The following is a 13039-nucleotide window of genomic DNA, read 5'->3' as shown; positions in this document are numbered from 1 at the left end:
TTTTTTAATAATCTAGATGATAAATACGGTAACATTGATTGTCAAAGTTTTTCAGAGATTAATGAATGGTTATGTATGTATGATGCTTCGTCCTCCCGATCACCAGATGGACAGTTCTATGTAGCTAACTCTAAACATTAACTGAATAGTAGTAATTACACAAGACTAAACAAAGTAACAATTTGTTAAGATATTAGGAAGATGCCAAAACAAAATAAAAGGAAAAAAATGTGATTAGTGAATATGTTAATCAATAGGCTCCCTTGTTTTTAACCTAAATAGCCTTTGCTTTTTTAACAAAAGACTATAAAGAGTCTCTCACTTGCACTAATGCCAAGTTCATGGTGTATTATATATTTCTCCACTAAAACGGTCAAATTTTTGAATGCAAAAGCAGTGTTTTTTTCCTTGAGTAATTTTGATTACATTAATTAATTAAGATATAATCTTTGCATTATTGGTGATCTTTTTGTATCAAAGCCAGTCTCTGATATTGACGAGTCTTTTTGACCTGATGGGGTCCTGTTAAATAGAGGCCCATACTATACAATAGCGGACCTTTTTGGGCCCAGCTAAATAAATAGATATATCATTTGTTTGCACTTTGCAGTGAGAGATGTTATTATCCCGCAGACTGCACGTCTCTTCCATCTTTAAATCGAACAGAGCTTGAGTTTTTTGATGATTTATAACAACAATTTTTTTTTCCTAACTCCTAAAAATTCATTCACTTAACCATGATGCATAAAAAGGGTAAAGTACTTGTCTTTTTGTTTGTTTGTTTGCACTTTGCACTAATCCTTGCTTTTTGAAAACTGTAAGTTAAGAAAAACATTTCAGTGTATGTGTTGTACCTTTCCTAATTCTGATGCAATAATTCACAGCAACAAACTGAAGCTAACTCGTAACCACCAAGCCACACTCTTCAAGTTCCATACCTCATCCACAGTGGCTGGTGATTTGAACCAGTTTGGTAGGAAAAAAAAAATCAAAAATAGAAAAGTCATAACAAAACTGTCTTTTGAGCCTTTGCGCCAACATATATTACCAGGGTTGTCATTTTTAACCACTGTTAAAGATTTTTCATCCTTCTTTATACACCAGAGAATCAAGTTATATTTTTTTTTTGAATAGGTCGAGGCAAAAGCTTATCTCCCAAACATTCTGAAGACAGAGGAGGTAAGAGTAGAAGTGAGGAACTTCATTCCCGATGATCCACCAGGGAAGTAGGATATACAGTAGTATGCCAGTGCAACAACCTATGGATTCACAAAGAAGAAATACACGAGTTTTTTCATGAGAATAGAATGTGCATATATGCGAGCAATCTTTAAACCAACATGAAGGAACTGCTTTTCAGAGTTATAAACGTATATATTTTTGGTGCAATCCAGATCGATAATGGGTGAGTAAATACTAAAATCAAAGCTGTTTCTTAAATTTGCAAAACAATAGCTTGAAGTAGATAAGACATTGTCAATGTCAGTTTCTTCGTACTAACCCTACTTGTATTAAGAAACAGCATTAAGTCTAAATGTTTGTTCCCAAACCCGTTATGTATCCAAGGCAAAAGCTTACGAAATGGAAGTTTCTCATTCAAGGAATCCAGGGGAAAAAGAACTTCAACATAACCAGATTTTGAAATGGAAAATTTTAACAATGAGAAACAGAGGATATTAAAAGTGGTAGAGAGTGGAGAAGGGCGATGAAATTAAGTACCTGTAATGCAGAGAAAATCACAGAGAGAATGTAGCTATGGAGCACCATGGAGACATAGATGGTACCAACCATGGTGGCAATGAAACCTAAAGTTAGTGGAAGCCTCTGGAGAAAGCCAGCAAAAACAAGAAATTAACTTTTGCAAGAGAAAATGAAACACACAAAAAAAACAACTAGTTCTTGTCAGTACCTCTGTGGATGACATGTGAGCGAGTTGATTTTGAGGGCCACGTAGAGCAAAGAATGATCCGATGATAAAACCACATCCAAGGGTGAAACAAATAGCAAATTTCTGTGGCATAAGCACCATGACTGGAAGAAACATGGTGAAGGCAATGAAGATGAAGAAGACACCACTTGCTAGAAGTAAACCGAAATACATCAAAGCTTTTCCTGAAGGCATACTGCTTGTTGCAGACTGCAGGTTATCTCTAACTCCTTTCGAGACACTGTTTAACAATTAAGGTTTCAAAAATCTAGAAAAAAGAGTTTAAGAAAACAAAGGAGACACTATTGAAACCTAATTAATTTACAGGATGGGTTTAAGACTCTTAATCAACTCTTAAGTCATCAATCTAATGAAGAGATGAACATTGTAATTGCATAAAACAAATAACAAACAACAATCTTACAGGTCCATCAAGTTTACAACAATGCAAACTTCATTTAAGCATAAGAAAGATCTGAGAATATATGTGTATTTTGATTAGTGCTTTGATGCCTAAAGAAAGAATACAAAAACCTTAAAAGCTCCTCCTCACTAATCAAAAAACTATTCACTAAACTAAATCGTAAGATTCCATCAGATTTGGTAAATCGCAATTTCGCAGATTCCAGATTTAACAAGACATAATAGCAGAACAAGTTGAAGAATCGATCGTGTTTAAAAAAATGAGGGGAAGAAAGGGAAAAGGATCGGTTTACACATTGAAGGTGCCGGAAACAGTGTCGTTGGCAGATCTAACGGCGGATTCGATGTCGAAGCTTAGAGTAGTTCCTCCGGTATCTTCTTCGAAATCTCTGGATGCTGCGTAAGAATTCCAATCAGCTAGTAGAGACGTTCCTGTTTGCTGCTGCTGCTGCGACGACGGCGGCGGCTGAACTCCGCTGCTACTGGTGCCGCTCATCGAGAACCACTCTTTCGCTAGTTTCTCCATTTTTTGGTATGTGAATTTTTTTTGGAGTATCTAAGGGAAATTTCAAAATCTAAAATACCGACGACCGCGGTGGTTTTACGTCGGAGGCTCGGAGCTAATCGCTAGACTTCGAATCGAGGAATCAAGTTCTGTGAGCGGCTTCAAAACGACTGTGTTTTGAGTGTTTTTTTTTTTTTTTTTTTTTGTGTTTCTAACGGTGAAGGAATGTAGTCGTCTTAAACCAACAGTAAAACTAACTATGCAATTTTCTATCGATCCTTAAATAACATAGTTAGAACAAATTATCCAATTTTTGTCAAAGTAACACCACAGAGTTTATGGCTGAAAAAATATTACGCTATTATGAACAACAAATCAGTAAAAAGATAATATGGAAGTGAAACTTTTAACTCTACTGCTCTCGTTTGAGGTTAATGTTCAGTTTTTTTTAACTAAAGAACAGACTCAAAACAATATCGTTCAAGGTTAAGTTGTCTTGGATGCTTCAGTTATGATTAATACTGACAAAAGTCAGCAGCTTGGATTTGCTAGAAAAGGGCCTTTTGTCAAAAACACCGAGTTGATAAAAAAAAAAAAAAAAACTACACCGAAATTATAATAACAAGAGAAAGAAATACCGATCAAAAAGAAAAAAAGTTTCAGACGAAATCATAAAAAGAAGAAACCGATAAGAAGTCGAGAAAAATCATTAAATTGCAATCTTGTGCAATATTTATTTAGTCGACTTCCTCCATCTTGCTACCTTCGGCATCAGCATCATCTTCAAGAGGAGGCATCTCGGCGTCGGCTTCAACGGTATCATCTTCATCAATGCTCAATCCAAGCTTCAGCATCCTGTGGATTCTGCTTCCGAAAGTGTTGGGCTCATCGAGGCTGAAACCTGAAGTGAGAAGGGCGGTTTCGAAGAGTAGAAGCACAAGATCCTTCACAGACTTGTCATTCTTGTCCGCTTCAGCTCTCTTGCGAAGCTCGTCCATGATGGAGTTCTCGGGGTTAATCTCCATTGTCTTCTTGCTCGACATGTAACCACCCATGCTGCTATCCCTCAAAGCTTGAGCCTTCATGATCCTCTCCATGTTAGCGGTCCACCCATACTCGCCAGTTACAAGACAGCAAGGAGAGTCCACAACACGGTCAGAGACAATAACCTTCTCCACCTTGTCTCCCAAAACGTCCTTGATCACTTTGCAGAGTCCCTCAAACTTCTCCTTGAGCTCTTCTTTCTTCTTCTTCTCGTCTTCGGTCTCTTCCAGTTTCAGACCTTCCTTGGTTGCAGAGACCAGCTTCTTTCCCTCGAATTCCTTGAGCTGACCAATAGCGTACTCGTCGATCGCATCAACCATGTAAAGGACTTCGTAACCCTTCTTCTTGAGCTTCTCGAGGAATGGAGAGTTCTCGACAGCCTTTTTGCTCTCACCAGTGATGTAGAAGATATCGTTCTGACCTTCCTTCATCCTTGTCACGTAATCCTTGAGACTGGTCAATTCATCACCGCTCTTGGTTGAGTGGTAGCGGAGCAACTCAGCGATCTTGGTTCTGTTTTGAGAGTCCTCGTGGATACCGAGCTTCAGGTTCTTAGAGAAAGCCTCGTAGAACTTGTTGTAGTCCTCCTTGTTCTCAGCAATCTCAAAGAAGAGCTCAATGCACTTCTTCACAAGGTTCTTGCGGATGACCTTGAGGATCTTGTTCTGCTGCAACGTTTCTCTTGAGATGTTAAGAGGAAGATCTTCAGAGTCGACAATACCCTTGACGAACCCAAGGTACTCAGGAATGATGTCTTCACAGTTGTCCATGATGAAGACACGACGGACATAGAGCTTGATGTTGTTGGGCTTCTTCTTAGTGTCAAATAGATCGAAAGGAGCTCTCTTGGGAACAAAGAGGATAGCTTTGAACTCAAGCTGTCCTTCAACAGAGAAGTGCTTCACAGCCAAATGCTCCTCCCAATCATTGCTCAGACTCTTGTAGAAAGCAGCGTATTCCTCCTTGTTGATTTCTTCTGGCTTCCTCATCCAAATAGGCTTCTGCTTGTTCACCAAATCCCACTCGTGAGAAACCTCCTTAATCTTCTTCTTTTTCTTCTCCTCCTTTTCCTTCTCCTCATCAACTTCCTCAACCTTGCCTTCCTCATCCTTCTTCTCTTCCTCCTCTTCATCATCAGAGATCTCCTTCTCAATGGTCTTCTCAACCCAGAGAGAGATAGGGTAGCTGATGAACTCAGAGTGCTTCTTGACCAAATCCTTGAGCCTGCGCTCCTCAATGTACTCCATTTGGTCTTCCTTGAGGTAAAGGGTCATCTTGGTACCTCTACCGAGAGCCTCACCAGAGGTGTCTCTGGTAACAGTGAAAGACCCACCAGCCTGAGACTCCCACACGTACTGCTCATCGTCATTGTGTTTGGTTGTGACAACAACCTTGTCAGCAACCAAGTAAGCAGAGTAGAATCCAACACCAAACTGACCAATCATGCTAACATCAGCACCAGCAGCCAATGCCTCCATGAACTCCTTGGTACCAGATCTCGCAATTGTTCCAAGATTGTTGACCAAATCTGCACAATAGAAGACAAAAACACGCATTAGCCAAGACAAACCAAACACAGAGATAGAACACTAAGAAACAATAAAAGACTGTAAAATCAATAACGTACCAGCCTTGGTCATCCCAACACCACTATCAATAATGGTCAAGGTGTTGTTAGTCTTGTCAGGAATGATGTGAATGAAAAGCTCCGGCTGACCATCGAGCTTGCTCTTGTCCGTCAAGGACTCGAACCTAATCTTGTCCAAAGCCTGTTTTCACCAGAACAAAATACTTAGTCGTAAGTAACAAGATACACAGAACATATATACAAAATTAACCATAAACAATCCTAATCTAACTATATACTGCTTAATCTCATTGGTGTCAAAACTAACAAAACCTAATAAATCAACAGATTTGAGTATAAACACTTGCCTCCACTTAAAATTAACAAACCAAATTCTCAAATCGACAAGAACACTAAACCCTAATCGAACCTAAATCTACAGATCGATCAACTAAATCGAGTCGGAGGAGATAAACATATAAAACATAGAGAGAGCGAGAAAAACGTACATCGGAAGAGTTACTGATGAGTTCACGAAGGAAGATCTCCTTGTTGGAGTAGAAGGTGTTGATGATAAGCGACAGCAACTGGTTGATCTCAGCTTGGAAGGCAAAGGTTTCAGCATCCGCCATTGTCACAGACCGGAGAGAATATCTAGCTAAAGGTTTATGAATCGGAATTGAGAGAAGTATTGATTGATGCGAGATTTAGGTTTTGGGGGAGAAGTATATATAGTGTAGGTTTCTTTATCTTGTGTGGGGGAACCTCCTCATAGTTTTCTACTTTTCTAGATCCTTCGTTTCCTTTTTTTTTCTTTTTCTTTTAATATCTTAAATGGGAATAACTTTGTGGACAAAAAAATAATGGGAATAACTAAATACAAAAAGAAAAGCAAATACTTTAATAGATGATTTTTTTTGACACATTCACATAAATTAAGAAAAGTATTTAATGTTTATCAATAAATGCATTATTATTCATAATAACATATTTTCTAAATTATTAACCAATAGTAATTCATCAAAATTTTAAATTCTCAATCAATGATTTTTGAAATTTGTAATTTTTTAGTATTAATTAATAAAAATAAAAAGAAAATCATCGATATTTAAAAGAAAATTACAAAAACTTCATTAACTGTAATTTTAACTTTCCTCTTTTCTTTGGGGAAAGAGGTGTATTTTACTCTTTTTTATATTTTTGTAATTTACTGTTCCTTTTGTTGTTGATAATTTACTATTTAAAAACCAAAAACAATAGAGATTTTTGAGAAATAATCATTTTGGTGTACTCCTTTTCAAAAATACTCTTTTCATCTATCCATTTTCAAAAATACAATTTTTTAAATATGAAAAAGTATAAAGGTTTATATGGTTTACAAGGTACTTCTATATAATAACTACTACCTCTAGACCTGATCCAAATATTTATGAAGTTTTAAAACATTTTAAAAGGTTTTTACAAGATTTTTAAAAGGTTTACAAGGTTTTTAAATAGTTTGAGAAGGTTTTTAAAAGGTATTTATAAAATATGTAAGAAAATTTACACACATATAAAGGTAATTTGTGTATATATTTATTAGCTTGCACACAAATTTTGAAAATTTGCAAATTTATAGTGGCTTTTTTGGTAAAGTTTGAAAGAGATGGTATTTTTGAAAAATAGTATTGCAAAAGAGGTATTTTTGAAGTTTTCCCAAAACAATAAGCTTTCTTCATAACTTTTGTTAATTTGTTTCTCCTAACTCTTTCATATAGTTTACAAATCACAAAATTGGTATATATCTCTTTTTAAAATGCTAAAAATTAAAATATCAATAACAAAGTAATAATTTTAAAATTTACATGAATACAACACAGATTTATTGAAAAGAATGGAAATATACATCAAAAGGTATATAGAGCAGCATATCTATAAGAATGTTACTGGGATTAAGTTATAAGTTTTATACGTACAGGTACAGATGTAGTTTTTACTTTATTCTACTAAAATCATAACTAATTTATTTGATATAATTTTTTATTTAGTTAAAATATCTTGTCTTTTAACTGAAACCAATTAACATCTAATATCACAAAACTAAGGCAGACTTCAAATCTCCAAACACTGAATAAAATTGAACATGTTAATTCAAGTCCATAGCAAAATCAAATTTAAAACAAAAATATCTTGAAAAATCTTTGCATTTTGTGCTTTTGAGATGAACTTGATAATCATTTTTATTATTTTTGTTATATCAATAGATATTTATTACCTAGAAGACTTATATACACCAAACCAAAAGAACAATGTTTACATCTGAAATAAAACACGGTTGTACATAAACAATATGTACCAAATCATCCGATATTAATATTTGCTTGTTGACGATATCGAAGAAAAAAAATATATATACTACTTTGTCTCTCAATTTCATCTAAATAATTCAAAAAGAAAACTTGCACATGTATCCATCATTTTCTCAAAGGTTTTTTGAACAAACGATTTTCTTGTATTTTACTAGTAATTTTTTTTCTAGAAAAAAAAATTACGAATATGAACAATTTGTCTACATATATAGGTTTTGTATATATGAAAAGACATTGTTTTCTTTATATTAGTATTTTTCAGTGTTCAACCATGATTTGAGGCCGATTCTGGTAGTGTCGAATTTCAAACCACAGTTATTGAAACTAGAAAATAGCTTATTGACTATTCATATATCCTAAGAGTTCACTTAACAAACAATGATGCAACGAAAAAGTGAAATATACTTGTCTTTTTCCTTGTCTTTCTGCACCAACTTCATAAAAGTTGGAAATAGGAGAACATTTCAGTGTACTGTATCTTTCCTAATTGTGATGAAATGATTCGCAAGCTACTCTTCAAGTTCCATACCTCATCCCAGCGTGGCTGGCAGCTGGTGATTTGAACCTGTTTGGTTGAAAAAAATCACAATAGAAATGTCCTAACAAAACTTAAAATAATGTTCTTTTAATAATTATGCGACTCTCACCGACCAATTTTTAAAAACTTGGTTTTTGTATTATTCTTTTTTAAAAACTTAAAATAATGTTCTTTCCATTTTTGTTTCACCTTTACCTAACAAAAAAAAGATACAATAGACTTAAAACACTACCGTTTAAGGTTAGTTCAACTAACTTAGTTGTCCGTACTCTGTATAGCAATGCTTAAATACTGATGATAAGCGATTTTACGTCGGAGTTAAGAAAAATCGATAGCCAACGAGTTGAGGATTACGCTGAAAACAAATTACGCTATTATATGAAGGAATCATCGTCTTTTATGTGCTGAAAAGAAATTACGCTATTATGTGCTACCAGTCTTCGGTCTAAAAGTAAATATTTCGACTTTTACTATAAAAAGAGACGGTAGTGACTATTCGAAACACTACTGCTCTCATTTGAGGAGAAGAGTTATGGCCTGTTTAATTTTTTTCAACAAAAAAGAGATGTACTCAAACCACTACCGTTGTCTGAGATGCTTAGCAATGATTTTAGCAGCCGTTCACCTTACTTCTAATCAGCTATCACAAATTAGGCTAACAAAACTGACAAAAAACAGCGTGGATTCGCCAGAGATAGACTCAAGTCACACAACAGAGTTGATAAAAACGCTAAACCGACAATATAACATAAAAGAGATAAGTTCCAGACAAAAGTCATAAAAAGAAGTCGAGAAAACCCACTAAATTTAGTCGACTTCCTCCATCTTGCTACCTTCAGCATCAGCATCGTCTTCAAGAGGAGGCATCTCGGCATCAGCTTCAACTGCATCATCCTCATCAATGCTCAATCCGAGCTTCAACATCCTGTGGATTCTGTTTCCAAAAGTGTTGGGCTCATCGAGGCTGAAACCTGAAGTGAGAAGAGCGGTCTCAAAGAGGAGAAGAACAAGGTCCTTCACAGACTTGTCATTCTTGTCCGCGTCAGCTCTCTTTCTAAGCTCATCCATGATTGAGTTCTCAGGGTTAATCTCCATCGTCTTCTTGCTGGACATGTAACCACCCATGCTGCTATCCCTCAAAGCTTGAGCTTTCATGATCCTCTCCATGTTAGCGGTCCACCCATACTCGCCAGTTACAAGACAGCAAGGAGAGTCCACAACACGGTCAGAGACAATAACCTTCTCCACCTTGTCTCCCAAAACGTCCTTGATCACTTTGCAGAGTCCCTCAAACTTCTCCTTGAGCTCTTCTTTCTTCTTCTTCTCGTCTTCGGTCTCTTCCAGTTTCAGACCTTCCTTGGTTGCAGAGACAAGCTTCTTTCCCTCGAATTCCTTGAGCTGACCAATAGCGTACTCGTCGATCGCATCAACCATGTAAAGGACTTCATATCCCTTCTTCTTGAGCTTCTCGAGGAATGGAGAGTTCTCGACAGCCTTTTTGCTCTCACCAGTGATGTAGAAGATATCGTTCTGACCTTCCTTCATCCTTGTCACGTAATCCTTGAGACTGGTCAATTCATCACCGCTCTTGGTTGAGTGGTAACGGAGCAACTCAGCGATCTTAGTTCTGTTTTGAGAGTCCTCGTGGATACCGAGCTTCAGGTTCTTAGAGAAAGCCTCGTAGAACTTGTTGTAGTCCTCCTTGTTCTCAGCAATCTCAAAGAAGAGCTCAATGCACTTCTTCACAAGGTTCTTGCGGATGACCTTGAGGATCTTGTTCTGCTGCAACGTTTCTCTTGAGATGTTAAGAGGAAGATCTTCAGAGTCGACAATACCCTTGACAAACCCAAGGTACTCAGGAATGATGTCTTCACAGTTGTCCATGATGAAGACACGACGGACATAGAGCTTGATGTTGTTGGGCTTCTTCTTAGTGTCAAATAGATCGAAAGGAGCTCTCTTGGGAACAAAGAGGATAGCTTTGAACTCAAGCTGTCCTTCAACAGAGAAGTGCTTCACAGCCAAATGCTCCTCCCAATCATTGCTCAGACTCTTGTAGAAAGCAGCGTATTCCTCCTTGTTGATTTCTTCTGGCTTCCTCATCCAAATAGGCTTCTGCTTGTTCACCAAATCCCACTCGTGAGAAACCTCCTTAATCTTCTTCTTTTTCTTCTCCTCCTTTTCCTTCTCCTCATCAACTTCCTCAACCTTGCCTTCCTCATCCTTCTTCTCTTCCTCCTCTTCATCATCAGAGATCTCCTTCTCAATGGTCTTCTCAACCCAGAGAGAGATAGGGTAGCTGATGAACTCAGAGTGCTTCTTGACCAAATCCTTGAGCCTGCGCTCCTCAATGTACTCCATTTGGTCTTCCTTGAGGTAAAGGGTCATCTTGGTACCTCTACCAAGAGTCTCACCAGAGGTGTCTCTGGTAACAGTGAAAGACCCACCAGCCTGAGACTCCCACACGTACTGCTCATCGTCATTGTGTTTGGTTGTGACAACAACCTTGTCAGCAACCAAGTACGCTGAGTAGAATCCAACACCAAACTGACCAATCATGCTAACATCAGCACCAGCAGCCAATGCTTCCATGAACTCCTTGGTACCAGATCTCGCAATTGTTCCAAGATTGTTGACCAAATCTGCACAATAGAAGACAAACACACACGCATTAGCAAACAGAACAAACACAGAGATAGAACACTAAGAAGCAACAAAAGACTGTTAAATCAATAACGTACCAGCCTTGGTCATGCCAACACCACTATCAATAATGGTCAAGGTGTTGTTAGTCTTGTCAGGAATGATGTGAATGAAGAGCTCAGGCTGACCATCGAGCTTGCTCTTGTCTGTTAAGGACTCGAATCTAATCTTGTCCAAAGCCTATTTTCACCAAAACGAAACACTTAAAATCATAAGAAACAACATACACAGACCATATATACAGATCTTGCTTAATCCTAATCAACAGATTTCAATCAACAACAAAAATTCGACCACTAACCCTAATCAAACCTAAATCAATCGAATATGATAAGCAGAGATAAAATAAGATAGAAATAGGGAGAGATCCTAAACTTCTAATCTAAACAATAGACTGATTAATCCAAATTTAGACGCTAGACTGCTTAATTCTTCCTTGGTTTAAACACTAAAGTTAAATCCACAGATTTGAATATAAACACATGCTCCACTTTAATCTAAACACATGCTCCACTCAAATCGACATGAACACTAAACCCTAATCAAACTCGATCAACTAAAACCAAATCGAAGGAGTTAAACAAGAGCAAAACATATAACGAACGAGAGGAGAGATAGAGAGAGAGAGAGAGAGAGAGAGAGAGAGAGAGAGAGAGAGAGCTCATACATCGGAGGAGTTACTGATGAGTTCACGAAGGAAGATCTCTTTGTTGGAGTAAAAGGTATTGATGATAAGCGAAAGCAACTGGTTGATCTCAGCTTGGAAGGCAAAGGTCTCTGCGTCCGCCATTGTCACGGAACGGAGAAAAATATCAAGGAGGAGCCTAAGGTTTAAGAATCGATCTGAGAGCAAAAGCAAGAAAGAGCAGAGACAGAGAGAGAGAGAGAGAGAGAAGTATTGAATGCTGAGATTTAGGTTTAGGAGTAGAAGTTAATAGTATTTATAGTAATGTGTGTGGGGGGTACCTTCTAATAAGGTTTTTCTAGATCATTCGTTTCCTTTATTTCCTCTGAACTACTTTATACTATAAGGAAATAGATTTGGGCCTATATTGGAATTTGTTAAGCCCAGTAAGCTTCATAATATTCTCAGTAAAAACACTTAGCACGTCATTAAACCCCATTAATCTTCACGTATATTTTCTCTTTTCCGTGAATTACTATTGTAGGTTTTGACGAGTTAACAAAAGATTAGTGAGACTAACAAAGACTGCAAAGATTACTCAAGCTCGAGTGTCGTCTATAAAACTAGAAATTTCTTAGTCACTAACAAAGCAAGAGAAGCCACAAGGTGTCTACTTTTCTCACAAGTCACAAGTTTTCAATCCAATTCACTCACTAAATAAGGTTGGATGTGTTTGTTGGATCATGGTGATCAGTCGACAGGGTCGGCCCTGACCTAAAGCCAATGAAGCAAGGGCTTTAGGCGCCAAATATTAGATAGATTTTAGGGGCATCATATAAAGAAAACTTCCTTTAGTGTAGTGGCTTTTATTTTTAATTTTTAGTGTCATGTAAGGGGTTCAAACCAGCCCCACATTTATATTTTTCCTATTTTAATCTTAATCCATAATATTTTGTTCTATCTAAATTTTTTAATATTGTTTTATTACATAATATAAAGATTATATGATTAAAAATAGCAATTGAACTAGTTTACAAGTTAATTTGTTATGGATGTCATCGTGATCCATAGACTAACTTGCGATCAAGTGTAGATAATTTGTTACAAGTTAAAATGTTCATGCACTTAGACTAATTTCTATTTTAACATTCGAGTAGATTTATTCTCTACTAACTATTTTCTATTTGATGATGTGTTGTTTCGTTGATTGCTTGTGGTTTTGGTGTATAATTTGATATTGCCATCTTTAGCAAACGTAAGTGGTTAACTGATTATACTAAAATATAAAAGTGTTTTATGTGTTCTCCCCTGTTCTTTCTCTATTTTTCATTAAAATAGAATCATCTCATATTTTTTTTG

General features: G+C 36.7%; 3 protein-coding genes across 3 annotated transcripts; all 3 read right to left on the bottom strand.

The window, feature by feature from the left end:
* Positions 1-1001: 1001 nt before the first annotated feature.
* On the bottom strand, positions 1002-3337 carry LOC104728919 (protein transport protein sft2). Its single transcript, XM_010447834.3, has 4 exons — positions 2644-3337; positions 1910-2168; positions 1720-1824; positions 1002-1259 (listed from the first exon to the last, which is right to left on the bottom strand). The coding sequence occupies exons 1-4, from the start codon at positions 2874-2876 to the stop codon at positions 1149-1151; spliced, it is 708 nt and encodes a 235-aa protein (XP_010446136.2). The 5' UTR covers positions 2877-3337; the 3' UTR covers positions 1002-1148.
* Positions 3338-3367: 30 nt separating this feature from the next.
* Positions 3368-6320, bottom strand: LOC104728918 (heat shock protein 90-3). Its single transcript, XM_087470900.1, has 3 exons — positions 5976-6320; positions 5527-5668; positions 3368-5427 (listed from the first exon to the last, which is right to left on the bottom strand). Exons 1-3 carry the CDS (start codon positions 6096-6098, stop codon positions 3593-3595), a joined length of 2100 nt encoding a protein of 699 aa, XP_087327026.1. The 5' UTR covers positions 6099-6320; the 3' UTR covers positions 3368-3592.
* A 2697-nt stretch (positions 6321-9017) lies between these two features.
* LOC104726147 (heat shock protein 90-2) lies at positions 9018-12070 on the bottom strand. Its single transcript, XM_010444940.3, has 3 exons — positions 11723-12070; positions 11094-11235; positions 9018-10994 (listed from the first exon to the last, which is right to left on the bottom strand). Exons 1-3 carry the CDS (start codon positions 11843-11845, stop codon positions 9160-9162), a joined length of 2100 nt encoding a protein of 699 aa, XP_010443242.2. The 5' UTR covers positions 11846-12070; the 3' UTR covers positions 9018-9159.
* Between the last annotated feature and the right edge of the window lie 969 nt (positions 12071-13039).

The sequence above is a fragment of the Camelina sativa genome, chromosome 11 (assembly GCF_030686135.1).
Source record: "Camelina sativa cultivar CO46 ecotype springtype chromosome 11, ASM3068613v1".
Classification (NCBI taxonomy): Eukaryota; Viridiplantae; Streptophyta; class Magnoliopsida; order Brassicales; family Brassicaceae; genus Camelina; species Camelina sativa.
Note: the sequence above shows the minus strand (reverse complement) of the source record. Positions and strands in the feature narration are given on the sequence as shown.

Coding starts and splice junctions, on each gene's coding strand:
- LOC104728918 (XM_087470900.1), bottom strand. CDS start 6,098: ATGGCGGATGCTGAAACCTTTGCCTTCCAAGCTGAGATCAACCAGTTG. Junction 5,669..5,975: donor TCATCAGTAACTCTTCCGAT/GTACGTTTTTCT, acceptor TGGTGAAAACAG/GCTTTGGACAAGATTAGGTT. Junction 5,428..5,526: donor TGTTGGGATGACCAAGGCTG/GTACGTTATTGA, acceptor TCTATTGTGCAG/ATTTGGTCAACAATCTTGGA.
- LOC104726147 (XM_010444940.3), bottom strand. CDS start 11,845: ATGGCGGACGCAGAGACCTTTGCCTTCCAAGCTGAGATCAACCAGTTG. Junction 11,236..11,722: donor TCATCAGTAACTCCTCCGAT/GTATGAGCTCTC, acceptor TGGTGAAAATAG/GCTTTGGACAAGATTAGATT. Junction 10,995..11,093: donor TGTTGGCATGACCAAGGCTG/GTACGTTATTGA, acceptor TCTATTGTGCAG/ATTTGGTCAACAATCTTGGA.
- LOC104728919 (XM_010447834.3), bottom strand. CDS start 2,876: ATGGAGAAACTAGCGAAAGAGTGGTTCTCGATGAGCGGCACCAGTAGC. Junction 1,825..1,909: donor CTCACATGTCATCCACAGAG/GTACTGACAAGA, acceptor GGCTTTCTCCAG/AGGCTTCCACTAACTTTAGG. Junction 1,260..1,719: donor TGATTTTCTCTGCATTACAG/GTACTTAATTTC, acceptor GTGAATCCATAG/GTTGTTGCACTGGCATACTA.